Genomic DNA, 15,244 nt, shown 5'->3' on the forward strand with positions numbered 1-15,244 from the left:
AATTTTCTGGTACGAGCTGTTTACTTGCGGTATGTGCACACGTTAGAATGCACAGATTGGTGCAGTAATTATGAAGTGGGGGTTGGGGTGGTTAGGTAAGACTGCAGGAGTCTGGCTGAGAAGCAGCTGGGAGAGCAAATATCCACAGATGTACTTTGAAGGACATCTGCTTCAGTAAAGAACACGGGTACGGAAAAGAACATCTCAGCTTTGGCCAAGTGAAAAGCAGGAGGGAAGTCAGCTGGAGATGTAGAGGGCAAGAGGCAAAGAAACAAGAATAAGCTGATAATTACAATTTTAAAAATCCCCTAATTCTGCCCACCAGTTCTAACACCAGTTCCTCTGAAGTGACTCTGCTGATGCGGCAACCTAAACAATGTGGGGGGCAAAAGCCAGTGGGGCTCAACATCACAGACCCAGAGAGCAGAGGTGAAGGTTCTCGACCCTGTGAAGCTTGTGTGCCAAAAATTTACGAGAGAAAAATTGAGATTGCAGCTTATGCTTTTCCTCTAACTTGCCAGGAGATTCAAAGTGCAGAGCAGATGAAAAAATGGAAAGAGAGACTTGAGAAAAAGTATTATTCTACAGAAACTCAAGATGACTACCAACCCGTCACTCAGCAAGAATTTCGAGAGTAAGCATTGGCTCTAACCAGGGTACCAGGGGATTATCGTGATATGGGGACTGGGGACATGAGTTACACACATTATTTTCCTGAACCCAGAACCTCATTCTGCTAAGATACCACTTCAAAAAACAATTTTTTTATTACCCAACTTTAAACGGCTCCATTTGTTTAAATATAAGGTGAGAGTGAGACCAATTGCTTTTATCCTTACATCCCTAAATAATAGACTACCATTTATACTTGATATGTGTCGCAGATACCGTTCTCCACACGGCTTTAGATCAGACCCATAACTGGTCACATTAAGCCTGTTTCAGGAGCTTAAAATACTGTCTTCCCAATCTAAGCATTTCACAATAGACACTAAGAACCTGCTGTCTCTTGATGCAAAAAAGTATGTTACTGACTCATTCTCTTTTAAATTATCCTCTAGCCTCTTTTTATACACCGTGGAGCTGGAGAAAGAATTACACTACATCAGTTTAAAACTAAACCGAGTGATGAGAAAGGTTTCCGCTCTACCCTACTAAGTCGAGTGGAGGTGAGAATCTGATGCAATCATTGAACATGCTAACGAAGATTTATCCCTGTATTGAGTTATTTCCTAAACGTGTCCCCATTTCAGGTACACTTTGAAAAGCACTAAACCACCTATCATCAAACTATCGTCAGGGTCAATAATCATCATCAAATGACTTCCAGGAACGACGTGCCCCTGACTGGGACTCACTGTATAATCCACGCCTGTATAATCCATTAGAACATGCCTCCAGAGTATATGCACCGATTCACATAGAGAACTTTATAATTATTATTAAATCCTAGGACTATGAAAGTACAAAATAATGCTGTTCATGGGACAGTAAGTAGGTAAAAACAGTTTTCTCGGTGTTCCACAAAGTGTAAGAAGTGTTGGCGTTCTCATCATGTACCATGTTCCAACTTCTCAGACCATAGATAAATGCTTAGGAGTCTGTAAAACTATCATATAATACCCCAAGTAAAATAATCTCACCTCCATTCTTCGCAATATAAGTCTCCTATAAAGCTAAAGTGTAAAAGAACAAACTACCCAACCACCTACAGAAACTTTATTAATATCTGCACACTGGAAATTCATCTAGACAGTTTCTAACGTAACGCATCTAAAGTTTCGCAAAAGTGCTTCCTCGACCACTTTAAAAGCAAAATACATTTTAAAAAATAAAGAGCAAGGTAGGAGTATCCGGGTTACAAAAAGTCAAGTTGTATTTGAAAAGTGTAAATGAGTGTGCTGCAAAAACCATTTGGATGGTTGGAAAACTTCTATATGACTGGCATTTTGGAAATTGGAAGTAAACGCTTCTAATTTCTTTAGGTTACATAAACCCTCCCAGAAGAACTATGTTCTTAGCCCAAGCAATAGCATTTGACCATAGTACTCAACTTCCACAGGGGCGCTCAATATGGCCCCTGGATTTTAAAACTGGAATAAAGGAATTTTTAAACCTACCCACCTTCCTCGGACTAAGCTCTTCTCTTAGAGATTGTACATCGTTTTCTTAATAGGATAATTCACTGCAACAAGAACTGCTAACTATTCTCTCTGCATCTTCTCCCTCCATTTCCACAAGGCAATCAACAACATGATCTTTCCCTGTCTTTCCACTCCCCAGAGATGCAGTCAGCGAGGTGGTTACTAACCCTGCTGTCCCCCCATATGGTCCCAGGTTCGGGTAATTCAAACAAAGCATGGAGAACAGTAAGACATGGGAACACTTGAGGTCTCTATTTTTCCTTTTTCAACATCTAGTGAAAAAACAAACAAACACACACATTTACAATCACTTAGAACATTAAAGTTCTTTTATTACAAAAGTCTATACAATGAAGTGCCAGACACAGCAATGCAATTATACCGGTGGTCATATATATCTATATATTATTTGTATATAGATATACAGTTTTTACTTATACCAAAGTAAAACTATCACAGACTGCCTATTTCTACCACCTACTGCTCAACTACGACACACAATACTGTCACATAGCATAAGTGCTGCCATGCCACTTTTATCTACTCTACTTGCAGCCAAACATTAACAGTGAATAACCAACATCATGAAGCAGCTGTTAATTCTAAAATGAAACCAGTCAGGCCACTGACTTATAAAAATATGGTACTCATATAGATTTAGCATTATAAAGAAGGAATATATTATTTAAAACATTTAAATAGTGCATATGGACATTTTTGCATGTGGTATATAAAATAAAACATTCATATAAAACAATACACAGTGCACGTTAAATTAGATGTTTGGATATACTCCTGTCTGGAGACTGAAAGAAATTAATTAAATGTACACTGCATGATGGATTCAAATCAAAGTGATCTTTTGGCATTTTCAATTTCACTTTTCTAGGTATACATTATGAATAACCTAGCTGTATCAAAAGGAAACCACACGAAAAGGGCTGGATTTAGTGCTTTATTCCCCAACTACATGTTCACTACCAATGAATGTTCCCTCCCTGCAAACAAGGCATTGCACACACAGGTGAAATGTGAGTACTAAAAACGCTACGTATTATCAAGCTACTTCATGTGCTTACTATGTAATAGTGCCAGAAGTCTGAGGTTCATGCTTCCCTCATCTTATTAAAGGATGTTGCAAAAGTCCATTTTCATATGGAACAAATTGTTAATATTACCTAGTTAAGAAAACCATGCATGAGTCACTGCATGCAAAACATGGGCACAATCAAAGTGAGACACTCATCAATCCAAAAAAGCACTAAGAAAAAAATTAACACTTTAGATTAAGCCTGACCGGAATATGCTATTAATGACTGTTATATTTTTAGCACAAATAAAGTCACTATCCTGTGAAAATGATTAGCAGAATGATACAAGGAGAGTACCTGAAGAAAAGCTATGGAAAGCCAAAGAAAAGATATGCTTAGAGTATATGACAAGGGGCATGCCACTACACATCTTGTAACCAACCAGCTGTTTAAACAGCATGTGACTGAGCAAAAGGTGGTCCCTTTAGAGTATGTTTTCTTTATGGATTTTGCTGATTAAGAGGGGAAAAAAGGATACAACCCCCCAAAGGTACATGTAAAAATGCAGTGGTATAGCCCTTGTTAAGAACAGATTTACTTCAGGCATTATGATTCTTTTGCCAATTTAGGCCCATTTGTTTGAACACACAAATCTGAGCACCATCTGAATTCCTACATACTGACATGGCTATTTGCTCACATTATCTGAAGGTGGTGGGGGGTGGGGAGCATGTAGGATCTGATCCAGACAAATCACATCACCACTAGCTGATAAACAGTTAACTGAGGAAAAAAACAGTAACTTAAGTCCCATAGGCAGCATGTGATATGATTCAGTTCTGTGTGTGATGTGTGATGTGTTTTCACTATCCTATAATAAGCAAGGTCACTTTTTGGTCTACCCTCTGTTATCTTCATCCAGGAGCTGTGTGACCACTGAATTGCAAAATTTTGCTAACATACTACCTGTGAAAAAGTGTCACTTTGGGAATTAAACAGAAATGTGTTCCACAGGACTTGAAATTTCAGTTGATTTTGGTTTTCTAGGAAAACATAGAACACAGTTGCATATGTGCACATTTATAGGCTTTTCTTTCAAATTTTCAGTCATTCTGTAAGAAAAAGGCAAGTGAAGAATTCAATGTGAAGATTTTCCTCTCAATTTTCTTCAATAATGAAAAAAATAATAAACTTGGTAGTAACAAAAAGCTTGTATTTCCAAAGTTCTTGAAGTTGAAAGGATAAAATACTAGTCTTTTGCTAACAGGATGGATTTATCTGTAGTACAAAACAATGAAGAAAACTGGATGTTTGCTAAAGAGGACAGTCTGTGGTTAATATGGAACACTGTGCTCCCTAGAGAGGGTCTGCCACCTCCCCCATCATCTCTCTAGTGGCACCACAACCAAGTTACAAAATGAGACGCTCTGAGTGCCTGACAACATGAACTCAAGAACCAGCCAAGTACACACGATGACAGCTTCAGGGAATACAACTGATTTTATGCTGTTTTCAAGGAGCATAATTTATATGGATTTTGAAGAATCTTGTTTGCTGATAAGAACTTCAAGAAGCCTAAGCTTGGCTTTAATTTTCTTGTACTCCCTGTACTCCTCAAGCACTGGAACTCGATCCTCTTTCTGGGCATTCCTAGGGGAGAAAATAAAAATCTATAATATTCTAGAGATCATCTGGAAAATAAAGTCCCAGAAGTTGTACTAATGTGAGACACAATGTTACCAAATATAAGTTCAAATAAAAAAACTGCAAGAAAAAAATATTAGGCTAATTCCCCCATCCCCAAGGAACATTCCTAAAATATTTCTATTTTTGATGGATTTCTCTACTGACAGATTAAATGATGCACTTACCAATGATCAATACAAATAACTAGAGGTACTATTTTAATAAGACATGCACTGCTAGACTATGTCAGGTCTGTGAGTATATACTAAGTGCTGGAGGGCTACAATGATTCATTTCATACATTATCTGTGACTTCAGTGAACTGAGATATAAAACAACTTACCTGTAGCAAAAAAGCAGTTTCCTCACTTTATATTAATGACCCAATGCAATCCAGTTTAATCACTAGGTAAAGCTCAAACCATCCTAAGTATAATCATAAGCAAAGTTTCCTTCCAATAAGACAAAGAATTAGAAAATACTTGGAAAACGCGTTCCTGCACTTGAGATATTTTTTAAACCATTTTGCCAACCTATACAGAAGACTCTCAAGTTAATTTAAAGTAAACACATTTTGCAATTTGTAATATAGCCATTGGCTTGGTAAGACTACCCAGTTACATGGAAAAACTTTTCAGAGACCTGAGATAGCCCTCACTTCTGGCTACCATTTGAATTAGAACATATTTTTCTTACCGTGTTTCCCCGAAAATAAGACCTAGCTGGACAATCAGTTCTAATGCATCTTTTGGAGCAAAATTAATATAAGATCCAGTCTTATATAAGACCCCATATATGATGTGGTGATATGATGTGATGTGGTGATGTGGTGGTGTGGTGGTGTGGTGGTGTGGTGCGGTGTGGTGTGATGTGATGATACCCGGTCTTATATAAGACCTGGTCTTATTTAAGACCGGGTCCTGTATTAATTTTTGCTCCAAAAGACGCATTAGAGCTGATTGTCTGGCTAGGTCTTATTTTTGGGGAAACACGGTACTTTTAAAAGAGCTTCATTGAGTCAACTGTGCATTACCCAGTGAGATAACAGCAACTTGCCATATTAGATTATAGGAGCCACATGACTGCCACCATTACACTTTTTGGAAATGGACAGCCTGGAATGACCAATATGCAGCTTAAGCAGCAATGATCTCAGTATAAGAATTCAAACTAATTGAAGATACCACTCATGTTATGGGACGCTTTCTAAAAGGACAAACATCTCATTCCACAAATGCTTCCAAAAGGGTGAGGATGTAGAACTAAAGAACGTAAAATAGTTGCCCGCCTAAGACAACCTCGAAATATTTTATCAGATGTTGTTTACTCCAGCTCTGACTTTTTCTTGCCGTTAATAGCAGAGCTTTATAGTATAAAGCAGGGGTGTCCAAACTGCGACCCGCGGGAATCCATTTTTAATTGGCCCGCAGAAAATTCCAAAAATATATTTAGTTTACTTAAATAAACCAGGTGATGCAATAAGTACTTCACCTCGAGTGAGTGGCCCGGCTGTTTGTGTATTTTACCGCATATATGGCCCTTGGTAAAAAACATTGAAAAAAGTTTGGACACCCCTGGTATAAAGGAATGATTTTTAGTTTTATTTTCAATGCTAATATCCTTACATGCACAATTTATTCCTATTCCTATATATTTAACATATGGGCACTTGTGAGTTTAAGGAGAAAGAAGACTCGATTCTGTGATGCTCAACAAACCTTCCATTTTGTTGATAAAATGCTTCTTCAAATTCCCGTAATGTTTTACGTAGTTTCTTTTTTTCAGCTCTGGCTTTCCAAAGTTGTTCCAGTAACTCAGGCCTAAAATTGAAATGGGAAGACAACATTATTGAAAGGGTACTGTTGATTCATTAGGTTCTTAACAGTGGTTCGAACCCTGGCTGCAAACTAAAGTCAGCTGGGGAGCTTTCAGAATATACCAATGCTCTACCCCGGACCAACTAAATCGGAATAGCTGCAGGAAGGTCTCTGCAGTGGTACTTTAAAAAAAAAAAAATCTTCCCAAATGATCCTGAAGTGAAGCCAGGGCTGAGGACCACAGTCAGACACCATGTCAAGTAAAGAAGCTGACGGAGAACATACGAACAGATAACTCTCAGCTAGTTCCTGAATTTTGTTATGCAGCAAATGTAGGATTTTAGTTTTTAAAATTTTCAAAACACACTAATGTTTAATTTTAAAAATGTGAATGACAACATATATTTGTAGATCACATTTTTTAAAAAGGGTATCTCTCAAGCGTTGTAGTAATTCCCCCAAGTGCTCAATTATTTAACCTTGAATTTCTGAGCATATAAATTTTATCATACAAATAGGCTAAAATCACAAATCAGCATACATACATAGAAGCTGCTCGAGTACTTGACAATCGATGATCCAGAGCCAGTTTTTCTTGATTTTCTTCAACATCAGATTCTGAGTTCTCCAATGAAGACTGTGCCTGTACAGCAGTTTTCAAGATATCAGTTAACTCAGAGGACAGACTAATACCATCTTCTTCTTCTTCCTAAAAAGATAGCCAAACAGAGAATCAAACAGGCCATGACTTTCCATTTTTCCTTCAGAAAAGAGAGAGATCATGTAATGATTTCTCTTAAGGACTACCTTGATTTCTTCAAAAAAGTGTGCAGTTTCTCCTTCTATAATTGGCTGTAACATCTGACCCCTTCGCTTGGTAGATGGAGACCCCTGTAACAATCAACATACAGATGGTTTACAATTTAAGTATTTAAAGTGTTCATGGAAGCTTCATTTCACTATAGAATAGATTATTAAACTTTAGTTCCAAAATCCTAACCAATTGCTTTTCATTTTTTAGGAATTCCTTGGTAAAATTTTTTTTTATTGTGTGTATTTCCTTGTTATGTATGCACAAGAGTGATAAATGATAGTTTATGTCTAGATAATTCTGAAAGAGTTCATTCAGTAAATATTTTTTAAATTCTAAATGATAAAAGAAAGCATGACATATAATTTAATTGAGACCATTTTTCTTTTTAACAACTGCTATCAACCAATTTGATAAAGGACCCCCTCATACTCCTTTTGAAAAAAATAACAGCTTCACTGAGATATAATTCACATGCCATAAAATGCACTCTTTTAAAGTGTACAATTTAATGGTTTCCAATATATCCACAAGTTGTACAATCATTACCATTATCTAATTCCAGAACATTTCATCACTGATCCCCCATAAAAACCCTGTACTCATCAGCTGTTCTTCATGTGCCCTCTCTCCCCAGCCCCTAGCAAACAAAACTTTCTGTATCTATGGGCTGGCCTATTCTAGACATTTCATATAAATGGAATCAAACAATATGTGGGTTTTGTATCTGGCTTCTTTCACTCAGCATAATGTTTTCAAGGTTCATTCATGTTGTAGCATATATGAGTACATCGTTTCTTTTAATGGCTGAATAATATTCCACTATATGGATATACCACATTTATTTATTCATCAGTTGCTGGACATCAGGGTTGTTTCCTCATTTTCACTGTTATGAATAATGCTGCTACAAACATTTGTGTACAATTTTTTGTGTAGACACGTTTTCAATTCTCATGGGCATATGTAGAAGGAGAACTGATAGATCACATGGTAACTCTGTGTTTAAGCTTTTGAGAAACTGCCAAACTGTTTTTTCAAAGTGGCTGCACCATTTTACATTCCAACCAGCAGTGTGCAAGGGTTCAAATGTCTCCAATATTCTCACCAACAATGTTTTTATCTGTCTTTTTTAATACACTAGTGGTATAAAGTGCTACTAAATATGGTTATTTGCTTTTTCTAATGACTAATGATGATGAACATCTTTTCATTTGCCTAATAGCCATGTATGTATCTTCTCTGGAGAAATGTCTATTCAAATACTTTGCCCATTTTTAATTGAGTTATTCATCTTTTTATTATTGAAGAGCACTTTATATAGTCTGGATATTAAGTCCCTTATCAGATACATGATTTGTAAACATTTTCTCCCAACCTGTGGGTTGTCTTATCACTTTCTTAAGTATCCTTTGATGCACAAAAGATTTTAATTTTCATGAAGTCCAATTTACCTATTCTTTTGTCACTATGTTTTTGGTGTCATATCTAAGAAAATATTGTCTAATCCAAGGTCACAAAAATTTATTCCTCTATTTCCTAAGAGTTTTAGTTTTAGCTCTTACATTTAGGACTATAGTCTATTTTAAGACAAATTCTGTGAGAGGTAAGAGTCTAAATTCATCCTTTTTTGCAAGTGGATATCCAGTTGTCCAAGCACCATTTGTTGAAAAAACTACTGTTTCCCAAATTTCTCTGTATGGTAGTCATGTTTAGGAGTCCATAAGATCTAAAAATGCTTCCTATAAAGATTCTGTTTTTAAAAACAAACTTGTGGAGTTCTAAAATGGCTTTCATAAAGAAAGTCAAAGAGTATACCATTATGGAATTATGAAAATGTCACTGACACCTTGTAACCAGAAAATAAAATCTAAATAAACTCTTATGTACAAAGAATATAAACCATACAGGATTTTTTCCCCTTGTTCAAAAAAAACTGACTATAAAATAGTGTTGAGATGAACAACTGAAAAAGTGGCCAATTAAAAAAGAATCAGTTTGTGGTGGCTGGTTAGCTCAGTTGGCTAGAGTGTGATGCTAATAACACCAAGGTTGCAGGTTCGATCCCCACATGGGACACTGTGAGCTGCGCCCTCCTTAAAACAAAAAAAGGATCAGTTTATCTGAGGGCTAAATAAAACATGCTCAGAAGGCCAACGTGAACTTTCTAATGAGTAGTCAGGTGGTCAAAGCCTGAAGGAAACCCCTATGCAAGTGGCTATCGACATAAAAATGGCCTGCAAGCCTGAGTGAACCATAAGCTCCAGTAAATTAATTCCTATGAGATAATTCAAATTGGACTACAGGCTGTTTTCTACTTGAGCCTGACAGAAATCTAGAGCCATACTACCTAATTGTTAATCTGGGGATGGCACTTAATTTGCATGAAGTAGTAGAGTTTTCCCTTTTCTCTAAAAATGTACAGCAATATGAATAAACATAATTTTAACAGACTTCTTCATTTAAAAATATGAACTTGATGGGGCGGCCGGATGGCTCAGTTGGTTAGAGCGCGAGCTCTTAACAAGGTTGCCGATTCAATTCCTGCATGGGATGGTGGGCTGCGCCCCCTGCAACTAAAGAATGAAAATGGCAACTAGACTTGGTTGGAGTTGAGCTGCGCCCTCCACAACCAGACTGAAGGACAACGACCTGGAGCTAATGGCCCCAGAGAAACACATTGCTCCCCAATATCCCCCAATTAAAAAAAAAATTTTTTTTTTTGTAGAAGTTCTTCAAAAAAAAAAGATGAACTTGAAAAAAGATCAGTGTATACAGTGCGCCCCTAAGTGAACATCATCATGATAGCCATCATAAAACCAATGTATTTTCAGACATGCATTTAAATGAAATCAGGCAAGGGTCTGAAACACAGGTTATTTTAATTCCACAATGTAGGTGACCCTGGACGCATCACTCCTTAGCCTCAGCTTCATCATCTGTGAAATGAGGTGATCACTTGTTACCTGTCGTGACTTAACTCGTTAGAATTTCATGACATACTTATACATAAAAATGCTTATAAAGATAGTAGTAGGCACTTATTAATTTCCTATTCTTTTTAAAAGCAGTAACCTCACAATTCCTACCTTGGCTGTGTCATTCTCCCATATACCACCATAATAATTTTTTTAAGAGTAGGTCTTGGTAAAATTAACTAGATAAATAGTTGCATGTTTTACTTACAAGGATAGGAGTGATGCTGGCTCTTGTCAACATCTGTTTCACAAGTCTGTATCTGTCATAGAGAGGTTTAACAATGTGCCTTTCTTCCCTGGTCACCTGAAGAAAAATGGAAATTACCTAGTAATCAGAAATCTAAAGTGTCTGAAACATTAAGCAATATGACTTCCCCCCCAATTTCTAAACAGTTATTTTAAATAAGTAGGCAATCTCCCAAATGTAAGAAACAGTACTCTGTAAAACAGCTCTGAAGATATGAGTCACAGAAGTAATTTGTCCTCTTTAAAACAGAAAATCAAATTTTTTTTTTTTTTTAGCAAGAGAGGTATTACCGGCTTTCCATGTTGACTTTCATAGTAAAGAAGACTTTTCTGGAGCGAAGTTTTCTCTTCTACCAAATGATCTTTTGTCATTTTCTAGGGGGGGGGAAAAAACAACTCCCATTGGCATCATCATTATTGTCCTCATCCCCACAATGTAAATCATTAGGTTGAAAGGGCAGCCAATCACCACTCTAGCCTAAAGCTAGTAAGAATACATCCTTTGCTTGTGGATTTACAGGCAGCATTTTTCAGTCTTCTATAGAATCTGGCCTTCTAATAAGTAGTTGTCAATCCTCTTTGGTGGCTTGATTTATACAGAGGGTGCCAAAAAAATGTATACACATTTTAAGAAAGGAAAAAACTGTGTTAAAATTGTAATACTCAATATATACCAATAACAAAAGATGACAAGTCATGTTTGACTTCTGCAATTACAAGAGGTGCTCAAAGTGGTTACCATCAGCATAATTTTAATAGTTTTTTCCTGTCTTAAAATATGTATACTTTTTTTTTTCCTGTCTTAAAATATGTATACTTTTTTTGGCACCCTCTGTATTTTATCTGAATAAGTTATGAATACCAGCTTAGTGACCTTACATAAGTTCCTTAACCTTCTTTTTGTTCAATATCCTGATCTATAAAATGGGGATACTTCACCTTACCTCATAGGGCTCTAATAAGGACTAAGTTAATATTTTGTAAAGGCATTTACAACAGTGCCTACCTACCACACAATAAGCACACATAAATGCCTATTATTTAATTTTGCAGTCTTTTATTGACATAACTATAATTTTTTGTGTACACACACACACACAAAATACACACACATACACAGCATAGGTTTTATAATCCAATATTTCTCCTAAACTATGAAGAAAATCTGGCAACAGTAGGGTGGAAAGACACTGAAAAAAAAAACCACTTCATTTTGTGACCTTAGACTCCTACTCTATGACCTAGTTTCCCTTCATCTGGCACTTTCTTTACACTACAATACTCTACTCACAACTTTTAGTACTCTAAATGGTACTAGAGTAGGCAGAACACGCCAAATTTATTTGCCCATAAACCTTCCCTCTTTGCTCCATAGGTCCTTATAATATCTCAATGAACCGATGTTCCACACATCACCATTTAACACTAGACCAAATAAACTCTACTTAATCCCAAGACTAGATAATATCTCCCTGCTTCTCACCAGAGTGAAATTAAAGGCTAAAATAAAATTCACTGAATAGTATCTTCTTATAACAAATACAACTTTAGATTACATACATTCAATAGAGGGCAGCTGGGTGTAGACTCTGTAAAACATTGTGATTTCAAACTCAAGCTTGAACCTTAAACCTAGGATAATGAATGTGAATAAAGCTAATCCAATCAAAATCATTTAGAAGAAGAGAGAGAGGAAGGTGGTCTAATACAAAATCTAAAAACAAAAGTTGGAGGAGGAGAGCAATTAGAATTTCCAATCCAGCTCAGTTCAAAAGAGAGAAAGACTCTAATATTTCGACCAGGAGAGAGATGTACTCTGTTATCAAGATAGGACTTCACATCAGGACTCATCGTTGCCTGGACAAAGGCTCAACTGAAACCAAATACCTCTGTACTCTCTCAGCAAATCTCATCTGATAAATGATTTGGGTTGCCAAGTGCTTTGACTGACCTAGGCAAGGGCTTTAGTGAGAAACGATTCTTCAAAAAAATTCATTAATTTAATCCTCATAACAAACCACATTGTGTTCATATTTTAATGGACACAATCACATCCATATAAGCCATAGGGCTGTCGAAAGGACTCAGCGGCAGAATGCACAGAATATAACCAGTCAGGGCCAGGCATAAGCTAAGAGCTCAATACACATACATAACCACTAAAATACAAAGCCAGGACTCAAACTCAAGTTGTTTCAGGCTCTTCACACACTCATCTTACCAACTGCCTCCAATATAAATGAACAGATCCGCATTCTAGTTTTTTAGTCTCATTACAGGGCACTTTTGGTGGGCTGATTAAAACATGTTTCTATATCTGCAAACTTGTGAGCAGACTCAGGCCAGTCAGACTACCTAGACATCTCTATGTCACTGTGGCAATTATTTTGTTTTAGGAACTCTAAAGGCTACTCTGGTCAAACACCATAGCTCAAGATTACTTTGATATCGTCTGGAAGACATCTTTCAACACGTTTTTCTTTCAGTCGTTTAAGAATAAGTTCAAGTGTTGCTTCCTTGGATGGCTTCTTTTCCTTCTGAATAACCCTGGATTCATCTTCATTCTCTTCATCTTCGTGGTCAAGAGAAGAGCCAAAGCTTTTTGGAAGAGTGTTACTACGTGGACGTGTCTGAGGTACAAATTCTCCATCAGAGTTTTTGTGTTTTGCATCTATATTTCAGAACCAAGAGGACAGATTAGTAATACTGATTTTAGTTAAAATGCAACTAGGTCAAAAGAGTAAGCAGTGAACAAGATATAAACATACATTAACAGTACAGAGGCTCAGATATTTCAAGGTCACATGAAATATCTAATTATGTGTATACCAGAGAGTTATACTATTCATTCTTTCAGCCAATACTCATAGAAAGCCTACTATAAAGTAAAATGCTCTGATAAGCAATAGAGAAACAGATATGGTCCCTGTTCTTGTGGAGCATATACTCAGGGAAATAAAAACAAAAACCAAGTAATCAAATTCATAGCATAATTTCAAAGAGTGCTAAGCACTGTAAAGGTAAAAACAGGATGGTATCAAGTGCTAAAAGGAATGTTTTTTGGAAGAGCAACTACATTGGATAGGATTAACACAGAGGGCCTTTCTGAGATAGTGACATCCTATTTGAACATGAAGTAAGGAGATAACGTAGTATAGAAGATGTGAAGGAAGACCATTTCCCCCGATTGAGGCAATAGCCAGTGAACAGGACCTAAAGCGTTGCATGTTTAAGCAAATGAGAGAGGACAGTGTTAAAATGGGCTAACAGCAAAGTATGCAAGGCCTTGAAAGCCATGGTAAGGAATTTGGACTTTATTCTAAGTGGAAAGGGAAGCCCACTGAAGGGCTTTGAACGAGACAGTAACATAGTTTTTAAAAAGGTAATTCTAGCTGCTATGAGGAGAATGGACTACAGGACAATAAAAGTAAAAGAAAATTTAAAAATTAGTTGGAAACTAATGTTCCTTGTTTCATGAGTTTGGTTGGAAACTGGCATTAAACAAGGAAATGCTTAACAGAGTTGTAGGAAACAATTCTAAAGAGTTAAGAAAACTTAACCACAAGAATGTAAACTCAATGGCAGCAGGGACAATGTCTGTTTTGTTCACTGTTATAGCCTCAAAGTTATAGTTAAGTACTTGGTACTTAAAGATACTAAAAATTTGGTTGAGTGAATTCAAGTGAATAAACCAAAATGTGATGCTCCAGATTATAAACCTGTACTTGGTACAGATCCTTTTTTAAGTATTAACAATTATTTTAAAATATGCTCACTGAAACACCCACAAAGTAAATAGACTTTAGCAACTGCTGCACTGAGCTGACACCCAGTAACGCAAGACCTAGTTTTTGTTTCAAGAAGACTTACAATTTAGTCTTTGTAGTATAAACAGTTCATTATGATTAGATAGTCTTAGTCTTAGATGAAATACCTACCAAAACCAAAATTGCTTAATATCTGAAACATATTTCAGATAAACTTTATAATATCACATGAATATATAATTTAGGGCAACTTTCAAAAGAATACTACTAATTAAAATACAAGAAAAGCAATTGGAAGGCTATAATATAGTATTGCAACTTTGACCATAACTAATAAAAAAAAAAAAAACTTTTACTTTTGGTGAACAGTATCAAAGATTTAACATGATCAAAATAATAACTATAATTCTCATAGACATTATTATGAATATTACAAAAATGCAAATGTATTACAAAAATGGCACATTTTATACCTTTAATTTGCTTCCGCAATTTGGTAAGTTCTGTCATCCATTTTAATACCTTTGGATTGGCTGCAATATCACTGTAGGAAGGCTGAAAAATTAAGGAAAAGAATCATGACATCTTTGTGGTAAGTAATGGTTATGTTAATTTATGCCAAAGTAATATTTTCTAGTTCCCACAGCAGAGATTTCACTCAATTCTCATTTCATCTTACCTTATTTTAAGTAGATAGGGCAGGATATTAAGTAAAGCTGTCAGAACATGATCTAGAAACTGGCGGAAGCCAGATTTGAAAATGG

General features: G+C 36.2%; 2 protein-coding genes across 6 annotated transcripts in view; one reads left to right on the forward strand and one right to left on the reverse strand.

The window, feature by feature from the left end:
• Positions 1-2,332, forward strand: part of PKD2L2 (polycystin 2 like 2, transient receptor potential cation channel) — a 30,942-nt gene extending 28,610 nt beyond the window's left edge. The window contains exons 13-14 of the mRNA XM_033096648.1: positions 522-634; positions 1,062-2,332. Coding sequence (XP_032952539.1) covers positions 522-634; positions 1,062-1,158 — 210 coding nt within the window. The 3' untranslated portion in view covers positions 1,159-2,332. The remainder of the gene's footprint in view (positions 1-521; positions 635-1,061) is intronic.
• A 112-nt stretch (positions 2,333-2,444) lies between these two features.
• The window catches only part of FAM13B (family with sequence similarity 13 member B), a 67,227-nt gene continuing 54,427 nt past the window's right edge, over positions 2,445-15,244 (reverse strand). For all 5 annotated transcript variants that reach the window (XM_033096630.1, XM_033096633.1, XM_033096632.1 and 2 more), the window contains 8 exons: positions 14,954-15,035; positions 13,155-13,384; positions 11,005-11,088; positions 10,676-10,771; positions 7,486-7,569; positions 7,224-7,387; positions 6,580-6,681; positions 2,445-4,825 (listed from right to left, as the gene is read on the reverse strand). In XM_033096630.1, the coding sequence (XP_032952521.1) occupies positions 4,702-4,825; positions 6,580-6,681; positions 7,224-7,387; positions 7,486-7,569; positions 10,676-10,771; positions 11,005-11,088; positions 13,155-13,384; positions 14,954-15,035 (966 nt within the window). In that variant the 3' untranslated portion in view covers positions 2,445-4,701. The remainder of the gene's footprint in view (positions 4,826-6,579; positions 6,682-7,223; positions 7,388-7,485; positions 7,570-10,675; positions 10,772-11,004; positions 11,089-13,154; positions 13,385-14,953; positions 15,036-15,244) is intronic.

This window comes from Rhinolophus ferrumequinum, chromosome 24 (genome assembly GCF_004115265.2).
Source record: "Rhinolophus ferrumequinum isolate MPI-CBG mRhiFer1 chromosome 24, mRhiFer1_v1.p, whole genome shotgun sequence".
In the NCBI taxonomy this organism is placed as follows: domain Eukaryota; kingdom Metazoa; phylum Chordata; class Mammalia; order Chiroptera; family Rhinolophidae; genus Rhinolophus; species Rhinolophus ferrumequinum.